The sequence below is a fragment of the Streptopelia decaocto genome (assembly GCF_964273445.1).
Source record: "Streptopelia decaocto genome assembly, chromosome: 25".
Taxonomy (NCBI): Eukaryota; Metazoa; Chordata; class Aves; order Columbiformes; family Columbidae; genus Streptopelia; species Streptopelia decaocto.
In genome coordinates this window covers 4,259,605-4,279,825 of record NC_138680.1, presented here as the reverse complement: position 1 = coordinate 4,279,825, position 20,221 = coordinate 4,259,605, and the positions used below count along the sequence as shown (strand labels likewise).

Genomic DNA, 20,221 nt, shown 5'->3' with positions numbered 1-20,221 from the left:
ACCTTCCTGCACACACCCAAGTTCTCCCCTCCACATACACCACAACAACAATTAAAACTGCTACATCATTTGCCTTCCAAAAGTCCTCTTTCACAATATTAGTGACACACAGGAAGACATGCAGGAAGAGTTGGCATAACTCTTCCCACATTCACTGATACGTGTATTTATTATGTGGTTAGCTACACATGACTCTGCAGAATGAATAATTGTGGCTGAGAATACAAAAATAGCCCACTATTAATCTTTCTGTGGAGGGAAACACAGATTCATTGGTGCAGGCAGAGGGAGCACTGGCAAAACTTCACGGCTGCTTCCATAAAGCTGCCAGCCCTGCAAGCGGCTGGGTTTTAAGCTCGGGAACACAGACCATATTGGCACCAAGTCTTGCAGCAGAATAGCAATGAGCTCCCCAGCCAGGGCTCCGCGGCTGGGACAAGGACACAGGTACAGAGCCCTGAGCTCTGCACCAGCGGCTCCCGCCCAGCGGGTACGAGTGACCACACTGCTGAGTGCATCCAGAACAGCAGCATTCCTTGTCTCTGCAGTTCTCGCTAAATACACTGAGTCTTCAGTACGGCTGCCTACCACATACATATTCTGGACATTATCTTACAGATTACTAAACACAGTTATTGCCCGCAAAGTTGGATATTTCCAAGATTAGGACCTAGAAGTTCCCACTTTGAGGCAAATGTCCTTCTCCTGGCTGAAAACTGAATCAAGTTGTCCAGACCATATTCTGCAATGAGACACTCAAAATAACTTTAGCACACTATTACTGTATGCATTTTTCCCCCTTTTTGATCACTCAGAGAATTGGTGCAATAGCTCTGCACAGCAAAATGAGAAGTACATGGGCATTCCCAGGCTCCAGCTCCCGTCTCTAAACTGACAACGAAGTGACAGCGAATGTGCAATAATTCAATATTAACATTATGAAAAAATGTAAACATTCCTGGCCCAAACGGCATTTCTGATGCAGTTCACAGAAGACTGGATGCAAATCTCTTTGAAATTCATACGATACCCTTGCAGTCTGTTTGAACATCACTGGGCTGCACTTGGAAGGACATGAATTGTTTGTATCTAGAAAGATCAGTCACTCCCTATAGTGGAAATTACATCACACAGACATAGGCTAAAACACAATTCTTTACCTCCAGCCAAGAGTTCTCTATAATATTAGAAAATCATTACTCCTTCCAATCCGGACTGCAAATATTGGAGGTGACTAAGCATACGGTGATTTTTTTGCTCAGCCTCCTCTCTCCATAGCGGGTATGCCACCGAGGTGGTAATAAAATCTGTATCTCGTGGTTCATGCACATTTCAATATTACTCTGCTGCAATTGTGCCTGGTGAATGGAAAACAAATTTAAATCAAGATAAAAGCCCAGGCAGATGCTATCCATATTGTTAACTGCTTGTCATAGGTGGAGATGTATTTCGTATCCTTTGGGAATAGCACTTCCCATTTTTTTCTCACCATAAATCTGTAACATTCGTTGTCTCTGAGCAGAGCTGCAAGAATTCCACTCGGGTGATACGGGGGTGAGAATGCAGTGCAGTGCTTTATAGTTTACTTTCTTATACTGCTTCCTCCCTATTCCTCCCCAGTAACACACACACATTCTCTGCCACAACCTCCGCTATTTGCCTTGTTATAATTAAGAGATCTAACTGAACATCCACTGTAGTCAGCACAGATCTTCCCACTGGCTCCAGAAAGATCTGAAGCAAGGGCTCAGAACCTTGGTGGATCTCTTGTGAAACGTGCAATGATACCCTGAAGACTTCAACGGCACCTTTGGAAGCAAAGATAAAAATACACGTACCCTACGAAACCAGGTTGGGGTGGCCCTGCAAGAACCACAGGTACGAGTCGTGTAAACTGGAAGACTCGCCCTTGTCCCAGTACCAGATCTGAGTGCACGGGCGGCAGAGCAGTGCAGCTCGGTCTGTATTTATTTGTATCACTGCTGTGTTCCTCTCAACTTCTCCCCTCCATTGCAGCTTCCAAAGTCTAGCTTAGCACAAGCCCTACCAGAAACAAAAGCCAGAATAAGGGTGTGCTGTCAGCAGCGTGTTTGTGACTGGATGAATCGGCACCTTCAGGGCAGGAGAAGGAAGAAGTATTTCATGTCCAAAGAGCTGACCCAATACAGCTGCTTTAATGCGAAGTCCCAGCAAGCAGCACACTCTACCTGGGTTTAAGCAGCCAAGATAAACTGCAGGGTGAGGGGTACACAGGAATATAATATTTTCACTGTACAGGCACAGTGCTTCATTTCTACTCCTATTTATTTCAACCTGGTCAAAGACAGCTGGTACTTTACCCAAAGAACATTGCTTTTACAGGAATATACTGTCTGCCAAACCAACAACAGCTTTTTTTAATAGGCCAGCAGTGCTAATACAGAGTGAACACACCCACTCCTCACCAGCTGACTGCACTATAGTCTCAGCCCAGTTTCTCTGCTACCACACCAACAGCCATCACAACTAACAGTCCATTCCATACCAACAGAACCCTTTTATTCCAAACAGACCTGGTGAGCTGAAGCCGCCACAGACCCATAGCGCCCCCATCTCAGGGCACATCAGCCTCTGCCCAGCGTCCCCGCAGGCCCCTGGGGTCTGCACACCAGCCCGGGCTCCCCTGGAGCTGCAGACGCTCCTCGAGGAGTGAGACCCACAGCGCTTGGGTCTGAGATGAACACGAGAGTAGATCCTTTCCTCGGTTTGTGCTCTCATCTTCTGTTGATCATTTTTCTTTTCAGAGCTTCAGGAATTAGAACCATAATGCAAAGGCCTCATTAAGATTATGTAATTAATTTCACTAATGAGAGAATTTCTAAATGTGTTTTTAAAATATAATTATTTAATTTTTTATGTGGTTGCCTAATTTCCTAGGTAAATACCAGGCTATTGACATTTTGCAAGGCTCACATTTATAAATAGCGGATTTCCAATGCGCTAAACTTAATGGAATCATTTTAGAAAGCCTATCGTACTCTTTAATGTAAAGTTTTATTACTTTTTAGTAATTACAGTGTTTGTTTTGCAGAATTAATTACCAGCTGGCTTCAACCTGAGCAACTCATCATTCCAGGCGTCTCTCTCCTCTGGCTATGCGCTCAGCCTGGGTCACTGGCATAATTACTGCAGATTAAGAGAAACGGGGAGCTTGGGTTCTGTGTTCTCCTCTATACTGGCAATAAACATATTTCCTCATTAAATATCCCACTTTGCATTAGACCTTGAAGAAAGGTGATGCAGTAAGACACCAAAACAAAACACCGGGTTTTTGTTTTTCGCACAGTGCTTGAAAGGGTACACAGGGATTCTGGCCTGGATTTTGGGCGCCCAGGCTTTCTAGCCCTTATGTGACTGTTCAGAAGGGAGCTGGTGTGTTTGAGAAATCTGATCAAGGGCACCATGATTACCAATTATTCTACATTTTCAAACCAAACAATTGCTTACATTATGTATTTTTTTTAAATCCTGCACTCTCAAGAACCAACCACTCCGTGCTTCCCTGGAACTAGAGTCAACTTCTCCCTCCTGCTGAGACCACAGCTCATTAACATAGTTAATGTTCTCACTAGAACTGTTTGGAGAACGTGACAAGTCTAATTTGTTACTGACAAACCAGTTGGGAGTATGTTTAAAACGCATCAGTCTTGCAGTTGTACCTTCCAATAGACGTGTGGATCCTGTCAGGGAGACTTGCTATTTTGTTAAAGACGATCTGTTATTTCATCAATCTTAGCTGGCTCCGGAAGGGAAAACCCTCCACTCTGCTTACTTTCATTTCTGCTTTTAGATTTTAAAATAAACCATCTTTAAAACACATGATCGCAGCCCAGGGAAGGCAAGAGACAGCTTTCACACAAAGCTCGGGAGCTCGGAGGTGCTCAATTCCTCGCACAGATCTACTTTCTAATTAAACTGTATAGGCAGTTATCATATACCACATCTTCCTTTCCGCCTCTGATGGTTTGAACAAGGTACTGAACTTTAGCAGTGGTTTAGCAGGAAAAATAAGTGTGCACTTTGGCAGCCTGAACACGCAGTTTGGCACCAGCCTCTCCTCCTCACATGAGCAGCACGGTGCAGAAGGAAACGGCGCAGAGGCTTAACAACCCAAACTGCTGTGAGCTTTCACCATTGTTACCTTTAGCACTCAGCCGGCACCCCAAGAGACCCCCGTGCCGCTGCTGCCCGAAGCAAACCTGCTCTCACACTGCAGCACCCAACACGCGCTTCTCATTTCATGCAGGGATGGAGCCTGCAGCTCCATCAGAGATTCGGCTGGCCTCAAAGCTCATTTGGAACTAAAAGCCCTGTAAGAAATCCATAATGAGCAAGATCTGATAGTTTAATGCGTTCCTGCAAAGAACTGTAATGTGCTAGGAAATGGATAGGCTAATATTCCTGAGATCAACTGGAGGCCGGCGTGTTCAATTTCAGCTGTAAGTGCTGGAACAGAGGGATTCTGTTCAGAATGGGTGACACAGTTCAGAGACAGTCACAGACTATGCGACACTTCTAGAGAAACCCAGTTCCACTCTTAAAACCTTAACATTCAGTTATTTTTCACTTGTGATTCCCACTTCTGTTTCAGTACAGCAGAATCCAGTAAAGGTTCCCATAAAAGAAAATGTTCAAAATGAGAACTGTGGCAGGTTCAGTCGGCTTACAGCATGAAATTATATACAAAGCAATGGAGAAACTTCACTGATTTCATGTTCCTTTTTCACGCTCATTAACTTGTGCTATTCAGCTCTTGTTTCACGTGAAAATGGGAAATGTTACCCATGGAACAGAGTCCTTCCCCCCGGCCCAGCTGCTCTGCAAACACGGGCAGGCAGGGCCTGCAGCCCCTGCCCAGCGCCAGCCAGGCTGCGCTCAGGATCAAGGCCCCTGCTTCCTTTCAGTTCTGATTTAAGCTCCGCTCTGTTCCATATACAACAGATGGCGAAATCCCAGAACTTAAACAGTAACCAGATTCTTGGGTCAGATCCTCCTGAACCAGCACACACCAGTTCATCAACAACTTGAGAACAAAGTGGTTTGATCCTTTAAAAAATAAAACGCAAGCAGAGATGCTCACAATGACATCTTTGATGTTTTATAGATTAAGAGAGTCTCTCACAAATAACAGTCATTTCTTGTGTCAGCTCTGGCTTGGAGAATTTTCATTAGCTGAGATAAACACTAACTGGAAAATAATTAAACTAGCATATAGAGCCTGGCCTTCCCATCAGCGCTCGTAATAATTAATCAGCACTATCAATAGATTTCAACAGCATTAAAATTCTGATTCACTGCATTATTCCTCAGCGCCTCACCACCCACTTCTATTCTTAGTTTCACGGTGTGCAGGAAACATTATTCCTTAAGACAACACCAAGAGGACAAATATAGAAACTCCAATTAGCCCTCATTGCCACTGTCCGGTAACAAAGTGTCAGACTTTTCTCCATAATTGCCCAGCATCATCCAGTGCTGATCTGTGAGTCTGAACTCATCACTCTGGTTCCCTGTCCAGCCCCACAAGATGAGGCTTCTGGGAGCAAACCGAAATAAGGAGGAAAAAAACGACAAAGAAATGTTCTCCAGCTGGCACAGTCCTATCGCTGCTTTGGGTGGTCGGTGCTGTTCTATTCACTGCAACCAGCTCAGCCCAAACTTTGTTAATCACATCAGAAATGGAGCAGGGCTTTTCTCACCTCTTATTTTCACATAACTTGAATGAAACCGACTCTTATCTCCAGAAAAAAAGAAATCGATAGTGCTGCTGGTGCTAACACATATGACTCTCAGAAATGGAACAAGCATCTGGTCAATTTTTCTTCATTCCTCCTGATCCCAGAAGATAAGCGATGCAACACCAGTTTTTGTTCAAGCCAAATGGGTCATAATTATCTTATACCACTTCATTCCCAGTCCAGAGAACAGGCAATTTCTTGTCAGCAGTCAGGATAATAATCCTAAAGATCTTCTGCTCTTAAACCTCACGTTGAAAGACAGGCATATCTTAGATAGATCAGTGAGAATCCACCCTATTTCAAAGCTGAGCAAGCAAGCGGATTAGCAGCAAGGCCAGCTCGGATATTGCATTGTCTACCTGGGTCAGGAGCTCTCATCTCCACCTGCAATATCCACAGCCCCATTCTCCCCATCACCGCATCAGCAGCCATCACCGCTGCTCGAGCAGGAGTAATCGCACAGCTGCTCAACACAACCAGACCTGTACAGCATGAGAGGCCCTACAAGGCTGACACCTTTGTTTGGTGAGTATTATACAGTCTTTGTTAGAGGTGGATTAACACACTTTACAGTACATCATCTGTCCAAGGAACACGCAGAAGCACCTTCGCACAGGACAGAAACCTCCAACCCCATAACTGACGTTTACAACTGGAAAATGCAAGAAAAACGGTATTCCAGGTACTTCATAAAACACTGAACGCAATGCTTAATCCAAGTAATCCACAAGCAATCTTCTTGGCAACCTAACTGCGTTTTCTAAGCAAGAGACTGCAATAACCATTTGGTTGCATATAATTGGATCCCTTTACATGTTTGTGTTGTGCTTATTTCTGAAACCTTCCAAAACTGAAAGGTGGCCTGTAATATTTGACTTGGCTTTTCACTCTGACCCAAGGGATCACACATTACTTTGCACATAGTCCAGAGAAATACGAGTTTTGTATTAGCACGGATCAGAAAGCACAGATCCCTCAAGGACCAGCCACCAGGACATACAAGGAAAACTGAGGAAATGGCACCAATTTTAAATTGCTTTTTATTTGTGTTTGTTTTTCTTAGGAAGCTCCTACTGTCTAGACCAGTTTCTGTTGTAAATGCAATGAATGTTGTTCATTCACACCTGCACGCGGAGGCGTCTGGCCAAGGCAGACTGGAGTGCGCAGCCCCGCTGCCGCTGTCCGCGGGTCGGCTGTCCCTCTGTCCGCTGTCCCAGCTGCTCACCGCACAGAACCGTGCACAGCACTTAACTGGCTGCTTTTTGGCTTCCCCTTGTGCGTTAAAGTTTTAAAGACTGAAAAATGAACATTGAAAAAATTTCCCTCAGTCAGCAACCTGCAATCTATTATGGCAATTAATCAAAGACATACTTTGTCAACTTCCCCTTGTTCTCTTATGCTTTATGATCATGTTGTTATTTCATCAACACAATACAAAGGGATTAATCTTCATTGCAGGGAAAATTGTTTTCCAGACTAAGGGCAGCAGCCTTAGCTATGCTACTGATCTCGTGCTCCAAATCAAGCCCTGAGAGGAGAATTAATTATTTTTAACTGGGATACATTCATTAAGCCCTAGTGAGCGCATTTTCAAGTTGTGCACGTTATCGTAATAAAGATCTGTCATTCAGGGCAGCACACGCACAGTCACGGCAGGTTCGGCAAGCAAATGTGAGGGTTGCGTGCAACTGAACGGACTCGTTAGGGTGACCACGTCAACAGGGGTGCAATACCTACAAACACCACATCAGTATGCTATTGCACTGCTTCGTTACTGCAGAGAATAACTGCAGTAATTACACTGTTATGATGAATATTCTACAGAGCAGCAACCATCACTTAATCTGTTACAAAGTGGAACATCGAATTGTTTTTTGTAGTTTGGAGGCTAATTGCACAGCAGACACTTCCCAGCGCAGGCTGACACGCTGCAGCAGCTCCGTGCCTGTTATTAACCCCAGTTCATACGACTTTGCTGCGAAGCTTTCAGAGTGCAGGAGAGCCCAGGTGGAAGAGGACACGCAGGACGTCTCTGCAGCCAGAGACACCCTCACCATCCCAACCATCTCATTCTCCTGCGGTTTCCCCTACAACATCAGCTCAGCTTCAGTTGTTGTTAGAGCTCTGTGTGACCTGCTGTTAAGTGTACGTAAGAACTAACAGAGTGACATCCCACATCTTGCCTGGACCGTCTGGAGTGTAAGCTCCATAAAAACCCAATATCCAGCAACTTCGAGCATTATTTTGCATCACTCATAACATCTGTAACACCCCCAGTCACTTTTAAAAGTCACCTGGAGCCACAGCACCTCATTTCAGTGCTCCATGACTTATTGTATTGTAGTCTCTGTGTTCTTACCAATGCATTTCAGCATTACTGTCCAGACATTCATGCTGTAGATGTCTGAAGTATTTGCAGGTCAACCGCAGCACCCTAAATCTTTCCACTGACAGTGGAACTTCAGAGCATTAAGTTCCTGTGTTCTTTGCTTTTCTCATTACTCAGGTTGGTCTTATCATTGGCTCATTGCCCACAAAACATTGATTAGCCACAGAATGTCTGTGGCCAGCGCTGGAAAACCAGCCATAAATTTACATTCTCTAAAGAAGTTCTGACAGAGCCAATAACAAGCTGAACACCTCGTAGGCTCTTTTATTACCAAGTGGATAGAGGGCTCATTTCACCAACTCAGTAAATAATTGGTTTCAGCTTAATGCTCTTGTAGTTAAAGGAATTACTAACAACACCCACTCAAGAAAAAAAATACAGCGCTAGCCTCAGGTACAGGTACTGATACACAAAGGACTAAGTGTGTAATAACACTAGTAACGCACTGAGCTCAAAACCAGGTGCATCATGTGAAATTCTTCCCTGTGGACACAGCCAGTACTTTTCTGAATCTCTTCAAATGAGGGTTGGATGCAAGATACTCCACATACACATGGCATGTACTACTGTAGTATGCACCCACCTCAGAGCTCACAGCTCACTGCTGCTCGCTGGGATTTTGGGGCTGATTTTCGAGGAACTTGGGGAGCTGCACACACGCTCGTGCCTGGTCTGACGCGATGGTTCAGCGCTCACACGGCCAGCGGATCACTCAGCGGATCCCTCCCCTGCCCAGAAAGCCATGGAGAGCCCTGCCCCTCCTGAGCCCCGCTCAGGGCCCACATCTATGGAGTGCAACAGGAAAACTCTTCCCCACTCTCAGCTTCTGCAAAACCGGGCTTTGCTTCATAAGCACAAAATTCAGAGATAAAGTTTGTTTTTTCACTACTCCAAAGGGAAAACAGATCATTTTCCAGGTCTTTCCATCAGCTGCATTCCATCCTGTGCCACAAGAGCAGCATCACAGACACTCCTGTGCTGCCATGCACCCAGCACTGATTACAGCTCCCAATAAATACCTCCTTCCACGGCCACAGGAAAGTGCCTTTTCCAGCCGTGTGCCTCCTGCCCCTCCTCTGGAAAGCCTGCTCACGGAATATTCACTCATTTCTCAGCTGAACGGCTGTCCCAGCAGCACACTGTTTGCTCCCATCTCTGCGCTGCTAGAGTTCGCCGTTTACTTCCCTGATTGCACAGTGCGCCTTCAGATCCTTTTCCCACTCCTACTGATTGTGGAAGGCAGGTGTAGGGAAAGGAGCTTCTGTCTAATGGCTTTGTTACTACAGAGGTTTTAGGGCATTACCAAAATCAAGTGAACTGCTTTTCTTTAGCTAAGGCTCAGCTTTCAAAAGACTGGCATAGGGAAAGCAAAGCAAGTGCTTGTGAACTGCGTGGTTCCCCAAGCTCAGGCTACCAAACTGTCACATCCCCAAAGCAGCCAGACAACGAAGGAACGTGAGTGAGCGGCTGCGGCACCGACCCCGGTCATCACTCATGTCAGAACAGAGAGGCCTTACAGAAAAATTCCCTGCGCTTTAATGGCTGTAATTGCCTCTCATCATATCCAGTTTCTTGAGCCCGTACAGATCCTGTGAGCTTTCCCCATGGCTCCTGAATTAGAAAAGCCATGCCCCCTCTGTATTTAAGTGATCATAACACATTAGTGATAAATACAAAGTAATTGATTTTATTTCCTTCCTCCCCCAACAAGCTTAAACTAATACTAATTATGTGAAAGTATTTCCATTGGTAAATTTGTACATTTCTGGCAGTAAAATCAATTGTTTCAAGGACAAATTCTATCACAAGAATTAATCATTGCTATCTTCAGTTATTGTATCACTCAATTATCAATGTTACTCATGATGCAAAGTACGTAGGAGGGCATCTTAATTACAAAATAGGATTGCACAGTAACTCCCAAGTCTTCTGAAAGACAATGAATGGGAAAACACTCCTGATGTTGGAGCACAGCAATATATACACTGTCAGGACTTCCTGCGAGGCTGCTGCAAGAATTTCTTACCCCGACATGGCAACTGCACTCTGCACAGTAAGTGCTGTCCTGCACAGAGCTGCACGACAACCCATCCAAAATCTATTATTTGAGAGATGCTACATCATTCACACTTGGCCTCAAACACCTTGGTGCCTGGGTAACGAGTCAAACAGCTGTGCTCCCCTGCATCAGGGCAAAGCCTCCACTGCAGTTTGCTTTCCTTTAGAAGGGCAAATTCATCATTAACTAGTTCAGATTCCTTGCTACTGTGGATTGCAATTGCTTAACTGATTTATATCTGCAAAGGATCTAGTCCTTGATCTTGAATTTGCAATTAATTTTCTTAGTAGCAAGTATAACATGCATGTTTGGTAAGAATAACAGACAATGACTGCACTGCTGTTCTACTGTGCCATGAGATAAATTATATTCATCATGTGGCTCTAACCATGTCACTCCCACAGTGCACAGTAATTCATCTCCCATAACCCTGATTTCATTCTGAACCCCTGAGCAGATCCCAAGGGACGTTCATTGTTAGCGTATCTGTCAGGCAAGCGCATCCCTCTCCTTTCCAGCGCCCGTTCGGCTGCTGCAAGAGGCAGCACTTCACCTCCGCTCCAAGCCGCGTGGCTGCAGCCGGGCAGGGCACACGGTGCTGACAGGGCCTGACTGCTCTGGTGCACACGTGCCATTGGCCTGGGACATTAAGCTTGATTTGTGTCAGTCAAGAACTATGGCAAGACAGCTGGTGCTGAAAAAAGTCAAACTTACTGTGCAGTCCATGGGAAAGAGTCTAGACAAAAAGACATGCACCAGGATGTTGCCCAGAGGAACACAACTTTGCTCACAGCCTGCCGAGCAGTCCCATTTGTTCTAAAATTAAAATGAACTAAGTTGGTAAGTCAAGTAAGAGCTTGAGTCATGCCCCAAATTGCGACAGCCTTTTGCGAACCTGCTTTTAAATGCCAGAAGAGACATTAATGTCTACAACAGAGCTATGTCTGACCAGCTCCCCTTTAAACACATCTCTAGTCTTGCGCAGTCCCTGAACAGAAGACAAAAGCTAACCTGGGCTCCCTGCTGCGTAACTACCTTTCCAAGAGCACCTCAATGGTACATGTACGAGCACAAGAGCTCACGGACCTTCCCAACCGGCGACTCGTTCTCACAGCGTGTGCAGGAGCCAGGCGCAGCGGCTGGAGGCAGCACAGCGCTGCTCGCAGCCGTCCCTTCGCAAGGAAAGGACCTTGCTTTGGTTTCTCCACTGCTCCTCACGGCACACATGTAATGAAGCTAAACTGCAAATTTCCTCCTCTAAGTGATAGTAATTTCCTGTTGTGCTCCCTGCCTGCTCAGGTCACCGAGCCTCATTAGGCACAGCAGCTCAGGTGCCCAGATCCCTGGGGTTCTGCACTGGGAAACCTTTCCCACACAGTCATTCTTCAGTAACTAACTCAAATAATGCTTTAGGGACCAAAGAAAATTATGTATTTTAAACATTAAAGTATTATTAGTAGTAAGCAATAGAAATGATTGTTCTGAAATAGAAAAACACCTCCTGAAAGAATCTGTGCCAGCCTTAATTACACTCCCATTGTATTTCATCTTCATGCTCCCCACACTGAGAGGGAGGGGTGGGTGGAAGATAATTGGAACAAGGTGAAAATGAGTGCTCATTAAATTGCAGACTACACAAGTACTCATTCCATGTGAGAGGGCTGTAAATATGACTTTTAATGAAGTTATGACATGCTTGCCAATAAAAGTCATTTACTTCACAGTATTACAGTTAATTATACACAGCTGGAGCCATTTATTGCCCATCCCTTGTTAACTTTGCCTGAGCTCATTAACCCTTTCACAGCTATGCTATCTCCCATGCAAGAAGTATAGGACAAAGAAGCTACAAGAACTTTAGGAGGAGGAGTGGGAGCCTAGATACATCATTAAATGAGAAAACAAGACGTTGGTTCACTTCACATTAAACCACATCTGGTCACCTTCACCACGAAAACGATCTGCTTGTCACAGCTACGAACACCGGCAGCTGCCAGTTCTGCTGCCCACCGACAGCCCCGAAACACATTCAGATACAACAAACAGTTAAACACAAGAACTTTGCATAGACTCTTCTAAACTCCACGTTCACAATCAGTAACTGAAGGTTAGGAAGTCACAAGCTCATTACCAAGTTTCCTTCTCTAAAATTGTCTAAACAGCTTCTTGTATCTTACCTCTAATACACTTCACTCTAATCTTTGTTCAACAGGATATCAGCCAGATAACGCACTGTGATACAAATCAAAGAAATAACGGTCTCGTACTCGGAACACAGAGCAGACTGCACTGCCCTGGGAGACAAGGGCTCGATGCTGCAGCACCCAAGAGCTGGGGCCCTGGGAATGCAGCAGGATGGACAAGCACACAGCCACAGTTACACGGCCGAGCATTCAATCCTTCCCCCAAAGCCACAAGTACAATATCCCTGTCACAGAAGTGGGGTTTTGTTTATCAAGGATCAGAAGAGGTCAGGCTCTAGCTGGTCACGATCATTATCCTTCAAAGCTTCTGTTTCTACACAACCTCAGAAAATGAAGGCTGGCAAAATACGACAAAATGGCAGCAGCAGCTTATAAACCACATTTCCTTAACCTGCCAGCAGAAAATTCAAACCCAAGACTAGTATTCTAAACTGGGTTTAATAAATAAAAAGGACTCAAACTCTCCATCCAGCATGTCACACAGCCCTGGCACTATATCATAATTTTCTCCAGTTCTTTAATGAAGACTAATTATCCAAATAATTCAGCATGACTATCTGTTTCTGACCACTGCAAGTCATCCTGCTGCTCCTCAAAATCCTGTTTGTTCCTTCTCCCTTCTCTCAAAGCCCCTGACTGTTCCAAGTGCCTTTTATTTAAAGAGAAATTGGTTACCTACTGTGTACGTTTCTGCAGGGAGCCCTTTAATGTAGACTGTTGCAATTTTCTCCAGGAATATACTAATAATTACAATGACTAGGGACTTGCACTTCGTTATCTAAGAGGAAGTCACAAAAACACAAGGAAGACTTATTTAAGTCCACACAGAAAACAGCAACGTGTGATAAAGCCATAGGGTCTTGTTAAGCACTAATGAGCTGGGGAAGAACTAAGACCATTAAAAAAAAAAAAAATCAGAGAAATCAGAGCACAGAGGCAAACAATTAACTGCAGCACAATCAGCAAGCTGAGCAAGCCACTAAGAACTATACATCCTCAACCTTAAAACATGAAATTTACCCTTTTTAATTCAGACGCAGAGATTTACAGGTCACATTTTCAAGGTGATTTCTGCTCAGCAATTTAAGATTTTGATCAAAATGAAAAGACCTGTCCAGGCATGAAATGCAGCAGCTAGATTCAAGTTCCTGCTGAACGGAAAGCCAGCGTGAGCTCCCCACCATCCACGACAAAGCCACTGCTGGAGCAGCTGAGTCAACCGCATGTGGGTTTGTGCCTGAGCACACCTACCCGTGAGGAGTTTGTCATCTCAGAACTCGAGCAGCTCGAAGCACGAGCTGGAGCGCTGCTGCTGCTGCCACATCCCCAGCCTCCTCGCCGCTGCAGCCCAGGGGCAGCACTGCCACTGCTCAGAGGCTTTGGTCTTCCTTCCCCTGGGTGTAGATACAAGTTAAGTTTTAAATCTCATCCTACTGACTGGACTGGCTTCAGGCCTCTGGAACATGTTCTTAGACACTAATACTTTCTCTGTTGTCAGTTCACACCTAGAGACTCTTTGCACATTGGCACACTGCCCCATCAGACTGCAGCGACCTCCAACTATTAGGCCAAGCACTAAAGAAAGGGCCCAAATCTCAATCATTATCTGTCTCCAGAAGTAGACACAAGAACCACCATTCTTACCCTTCCTGGTGCAAAAACTACCCAAGAGGGCAAACCAGCTGTCATGCAGGCAAACAGACGCCCAGCTTGTTCAGGAAGCCGTGGAAGTACTGCAGGGAGGCTGGGGGGCCATGCCACTTACAGCCAGCACAGGCAGCGCTGCCTTCTTCATGGACCAGCTTTTAAATCTACTTCTACAACTTCATACATTGTCACTATTAAAGCTCCAGTTTAGCACAGAAGAATATGATTAACAAAGAAAGCAAATAAGGGCATGATTCACTATTCTAGTTATTTGGAAGTCATGAGGCAGAGACAACTATTTCAGCCCCTTTCTTGCCAAACACTGAGAAGCCAACAGTGAAATATTAATTAGAGAAGGAGCTAAAACTTGCAAAGATAAAATCTTCAGGAATTGTGTTCTAATGGCTAGAGTAGTTAAAAAGCAGAATTCAATATCTAGGGAGTAATGCTTAATCTGTTGGATCTCTATCCCACTGGAGATTTTTAAGGAGAGATTAGAAAAACATGTGAGGAGTGTTAAGTCTTGCTGACACCGCCTTTGAACATACGACCTCAAGAGATTCCTTCCAGCTCTGTTTTCCTCTAATTGCATGTTGCAGAAGGCTCTGAAATTCAACCTCTATTGAAAGACAAATGTAAACCTTGAGAGAGTGCCTGACTATGAATATACCATTTCACTCCACCCCAGAATCTGGGAAAGCGATTAGGAGATCTCTTGAGTGTAGTCAAGTCTCATATTAGCTTACTACCACAAAACCTCAAGTCTCACCAGCGCTGTAATGCTTCGTTTGAGAAGTCTTACTTTTAAATTGCAGCAGTAACTCTACCGAATTCTTTTTATAAGAATGCTTTAAGATCTGATAGTGAATACATCAGGTGCTATATAGAGGAGGAGAAGCTTGCCTTCTCTCCAGCATTGATAACATTCATAGACCGGGCAGATGAGGAGGAGAAGAGACATTCAGACAGAAAACAACGCTGCTGAATTCAACAAGTCTAAACAATGGAGCTCAAAGGCTAAACCCTGATCCAGTGTCCTGACCCAGCTGTAATGGCTGACTCTCATGAACACAGAAAAAACAAGTAAACACTGAAAAACTTCCAGAAAACAAGCCCAGTCAATGGATAACTGCACGCAAGCTGTACTGAACATAGGCCTGACTCTAATCAGGTAAGTTAAACAAGCCCAGTCAATGGATAACTGCACGCAAGCTGTGCTGAACATAGGCCTGACTAATCAGGTAAGCTAAACAAGCCCAGTCAATGGATAACTGCACGCAAGCTGTACTGAACATAGGCCTGACTCTAATCAGGTAAGCCACAGCCCTCTCTCTTTGGAGAGAAAGGTGATATTAGCTCCCACTTGTAACACAGACCTCTGCCTCAGATAAACCATTTCCCACTATGAGAAGTCTCTAATGTCTTCCAGAAGAATAGAGAAGCACTAATTCACAATGAAACCAAGCAGGGAATTAAGAGTAATTGATGATACTATACAGAAGAACAAGAACCCCAAAAGGGACAGGCCCACAGTACCTGAGAGGCACATAGCACCAGCTCAGCAAACGCTGAATCCAGGCAACGAGGCAAACCAGGCAGGGCCGCAGCCCCTCACAGCCCAGCTCAGGGGCCAAGCGAGGCTTGGGGGATTGGACTAGATGATCTTTCGCAGTTCCTTCCAATCCCTAAAATTCTGTGAGTCTGCGAAGGCTGCAGGACTGAGCCACCAACAGCTCCCAACTGGCCTCAGGCAGAGATAAAATGGCGCCCTGGAGCCGGCAGGGGGCGGGCGCCGGGCGGGGCCGAGAGGAGGAGGGCGGGGCCGAGAGGAGGAGGGCGGGGCCGAGAGGAGGAGGGCGGGGCCGAGAGGAGGAGGGCGGGGCCGAGAGGAGGAGGGCGGGGCCGAGAGGAGGAGGGCGGGGCCGAGAGGAGGAGGGCGGGGCCGAGAGGAGGAGGGCGGGGCCGGGTGGGGCCCAGGCTGGGCGGGGCCGCAGGGCTGAGCTTTTATTGCATTACAAAATACCTGACTGTGCAAAACAAGCTTTTTTTACGAGTAAGATAGTTACATTAACATTTGCGATCAATACACGGGAGGATTAGAAAAAGAGACCCCTGTAGTAAGTAGTGACTCTTTCTTAGATGATAGGCATTTAAACAGGACCCTTTATTTTCTAATTTAATGAAATGATTATGTTAGCTAAACAGTAATTGTAGATTTTAATCCTCTTACATTGAAGCACACTTGTCTGACAGGAGTAATTGTTTACAGTAGGTATATTTGCAATTCAGCATCTTCTTTTCCTACAAAAGACTGAAAAGCTGTTTCAGTGCCAGAGAACAGAACACTTGGCTTTTCTGGTCCTGGGCCACCTGCAAGCCTTGTGACATTTCTCCAGGTATTCTCTAGGGTTGCTGAAGATTGCATGTTAGTGGAAAAGGCCTATCTTCTGATTACCTACGGCAGTTCGGAAATTAGGAGAAGTTAAATGTGTCACGTCGCAGTTGAGCAGCGAACAAAAGGAGAAAAAAAAAAAAAGGAAAAATCTAATTCAGGAAGCTTTTAGTCAGTTTGTGTGGGTGAATGTGGGCAGATAATGTAATGGAAAAGCAAATATGCTGTTAAAAGAAGATTTAACAAGTTTCTTTTTCAACACGGGGTGACAGACTCATACTAGTAACTTGCTGTGAAGAGCAGCTCAACAGATATTCCCCAAAAAGATACCTGAGGTCCCTCTTTGCTTCAAAAAATTTGCTTTCTCACCTATTCTATGAGCTTTCCCTTCTTTCCATTATGGTAATAGTTCTATTATTCTCTCACTTTTTATTCACGGTGTTTCACTTAATGCTTGTTTAAAAAAAAGAGACCAAATGTCTATAGCATGATATATAAAGGAATAAAGCCAGGAGAACTACAGCAGGTAGGCTGGGAACTGTGTTTGGGGAACACATGCACATGCAGACTGTTATTTTAGATGCTGTGTCTTATCCGGCTTCCTTTCCTCCGAAGAATTCAGAGGGGTTTTCAAATAGCTGTTTCGGAAATAAGAGGAAAACATAGATTACCAAGAAAAATGTGATCCAAGTCACATCTAAGTGTGGGTACCCAGAGCAGCAGGGACCAAAGCAGAGCTCCGTGCACAGTGGCCACGGTTTGATCTGGAGGGTGCTGTGTGTAATCTGCACACAGCAGCGTCTCGGCGGGGAGCCCAGTGTGCGCAGGGAGCGCGGGACGCGCCGGCAGCGGCTGCGAAACCAACGGAGCAAGGAGAAAGAGAAGCCCAGTAGTGCTGCACTTCCTCAGGGGCTTTACCAGCTCCTTTACTGACACTATTTAAGCTGAGAGGTTTTCTATTTCGTTTTAGAGACGTGGACTTCACATTCAGATGCGCAGAGATGTTATTATACTATTTGCAAGAATGTGCAAGTTAAGATAAGAGGATGGCTGTGACTGCATTTGAGAAATCTACGGAAATTTTCTTAGCAAACTTATTTTATCAAGAAAAATGAATGTGGAATATGCTTGCACCCCAAAACCTGCAAGCCGATTTAGCCCAAATAGGGCACGGTATGACCCACCAGAGCCTGTGGGACAGCCACAACTTTAGGAACGTTGTCTGGCTGGAAATTCCCTCAGGAGTTCTATTAGTGTTACTGAAATTGGAAGGTTGATTTCAGAGACATAAACCTGGCTTTGAGACGCTAACGTGCTTTGAAGATAGTGGTATTCGAACACCTCAGGGAGTCACCTTGTGGCGGGACACCAAGGGAGCGATGCCGAGATTGGGGGTGTACACATTTACATTATCTTCTGCACAAGAGTAGCGCTTATTCTTGGAATTTAATTGCAGCCTGTTGCAGAGCACAGAGCACTACTGTAAATGTGTTCCCTGCACTGAATGCTTAATAATAATAATAATTAACAGTAGAGACATGGAAACTGTTTTCATTTAATAGTAGAGTTGCCTGCAAGTGCTCCCATTGTTAAGAGTTTGTCAGAGCTTTGTATTTAATTAAAGGGAACATGATGCTGGCAGAAAGGTGTTGGATTGGCACTCTCTGAAAATGAAATCCTCTGCTTATCTGCTCACAAACAGCAGCTGCAGCTGCTAAGTGCTACTTCTGGAACACATCTGGGAGGGCCCAGCTTATTTAGAGCATGGCTTGTACACTTTGCTGTAAGGCTGCATACATAATGTAATCAACAGGTATATTTCAAGAAACAACTGCTCATGTACTAGAGACAGCTCTTGGAATAACACCGCAACATTTTAGAAAATGGGAACTGAATTTAACAACAAAATCCTAGGAAAGCTCATTGGAATGTTATAATCTGCATGTTCCAGCCAAATTCAGAGCTCAAGCCTTAAAAAGTGTATTGGCACAGCTCTTCTAAAGATGTTTAGTTTTATTTTTAATTAAAATATTCAATCTATACCAACTAGTAATGGAAGACGAGAAGAGTGTATACCAGTCTATTTTGATTCCTGCTACAGAGGAATAGCGAAGCAGCAAACCCACCTTCATTCTGCCCTATCTCTATCACTTCGGCCAGCCCGGTGCAGTGGTGTGAACAACCAGATGGATTCTGACTCCAAGGGTCCCAGACCAAACCTGGAAAACATCCCAGCTTTGCTGATTTTCCCGCAAATGATGAACTAAGGGTTGTAGCCGATGTGATAAGAGGATTCCTGTTGACAACACCACTCCCGATAGCCTGCTTTTGTTTTAACAGCACCTTGTTCATCTCCAGCCCAGGAGTCTGTCATAGAAAGCACTATAAATTACTGCCAGCCTGCTCCTCAGCACCTTTCTGTGGCCATAGATGACCCATAAATCTTACTGACTGAAATGGAAATGGGGAAATCTGCAGGTGAACAGAGATGAATCGCCTCTGGACGCAAAGCCCTGCTTCTTTAAGAACTTTGCAACCAAGGAATTGCTGAAGGGTTTGCCAATGGCAACAAGGTCTTTTACATAAAATGTCAGAAAAAGATGTGATTTGGTCCTAGTGATTCAGTTCATTACAGATTTATTTCCAGAGACCTCTCGCTGCTCTGAGCAGCCACGTGTTCTGAAGGCAATGGAATTACATCAACGCTTTGGAGTAACTGCGTGGCACTGAAGTGAACCTGCTTGGTGGGTGAGTGATGCATCTGGCCTCTATACGTCCACTTTCAGTTTCAAACACAGGAGTTCACAAGGAGAGACACACACAAAAGACTGTAAGAATTAATTTCAGTGCACTGGGATTTAATGGATTCTCCCCAAACCACTAGCATTCTCTTAGCAAAGAAATTGCTTAACTGATTTATGTAATAATTGCCCTTCAAATCTTCCAATTGGCTCATTGGACAATTTGACAGTATCACAGATATTTCCCTCTATTATTTCCTATTTCATTATTTGTATTGCTCTTTGTTCTGTTACATTTATTCTATTTAGACAATAACATCTCTGTCAACTGCGGTTTAATTGGTATCTAAGGCCTAGTCTGCATTTACATTTTACTGAAGAATAATGTTGGTAACGGGTATGATTTTTTTATAAAAGAGTTATGTTGCTATGAACTCCTTGGTAGATGCAATCAGGTTGGTATAAATGTGATTTATAGGGGTGTAGTTCTTCCTCTACGCTATGGTAATAGCTATCTAATTATAAACTATGTTTATACTGACACAATTGTAGCCATAACTCTGGTTTACTTTTTTGTTCTTCATTTGTCTTAATGTAAATTCTGCTGGAGGAAATGACACATGCACACGCATACACCCACAAGCAAGATCATCAAAGTCCTGAAAATCCATTTGGTCGAATTCATCAGAAGATAATTCTGTCCCTGGGGCTTTAATCTCTGAAGAGCAAGATCAGTTTGTGGTGATCGTAACTGCTTGATTTGCATTACAGCAGTAATAAAAGCCTCCCACAGTGCTTAAAAAAATACCATTTATGGAAGTTCCTTGAAGAAAACAGGATCAATAGCACAGTAAGGTGCTAAACTGCTGTTACTTAAAATGTATGCCAGATTAATTTAACCATTAAAGCTCTGCAAGCAGCGGACGCAACGAGACCTGAACTGCCTTGCTAAGAGAACGGCGGGTTTTGCCAGGCGGGTCTGTGATCCACGAACACACGAAGCCCCGCACAG

At 44.6% G+C, this 20,221-nt stretch overlaps 1 protein-coding gene across 1 annotated transcript in view; it reads right to left on the bottom strand.

Annotated features, from left to right (window-relative positions):
• KCNU1 (potassium calcium-activated channel subfamily U member 1) overlaps positions 1-10,200 on the bottom strand; it is a gene marked incomplete at its 5' end in the record, with an annotated part of 30,717 nt that extends 20,517 nt beyond the window's left edge. The window contains one exon of the mRNA XM_082072789.1: positions 10,193-10,200. Coding sequence (XP_081928915.1) covers positions 10,193-10,200 — 8 coding nt within the window. The remainder of the gene's footprint in view (positions 1-10,192) is intronic.
• Positions 10,201-20,221: the final 10,021 nt, after the last annotated feature.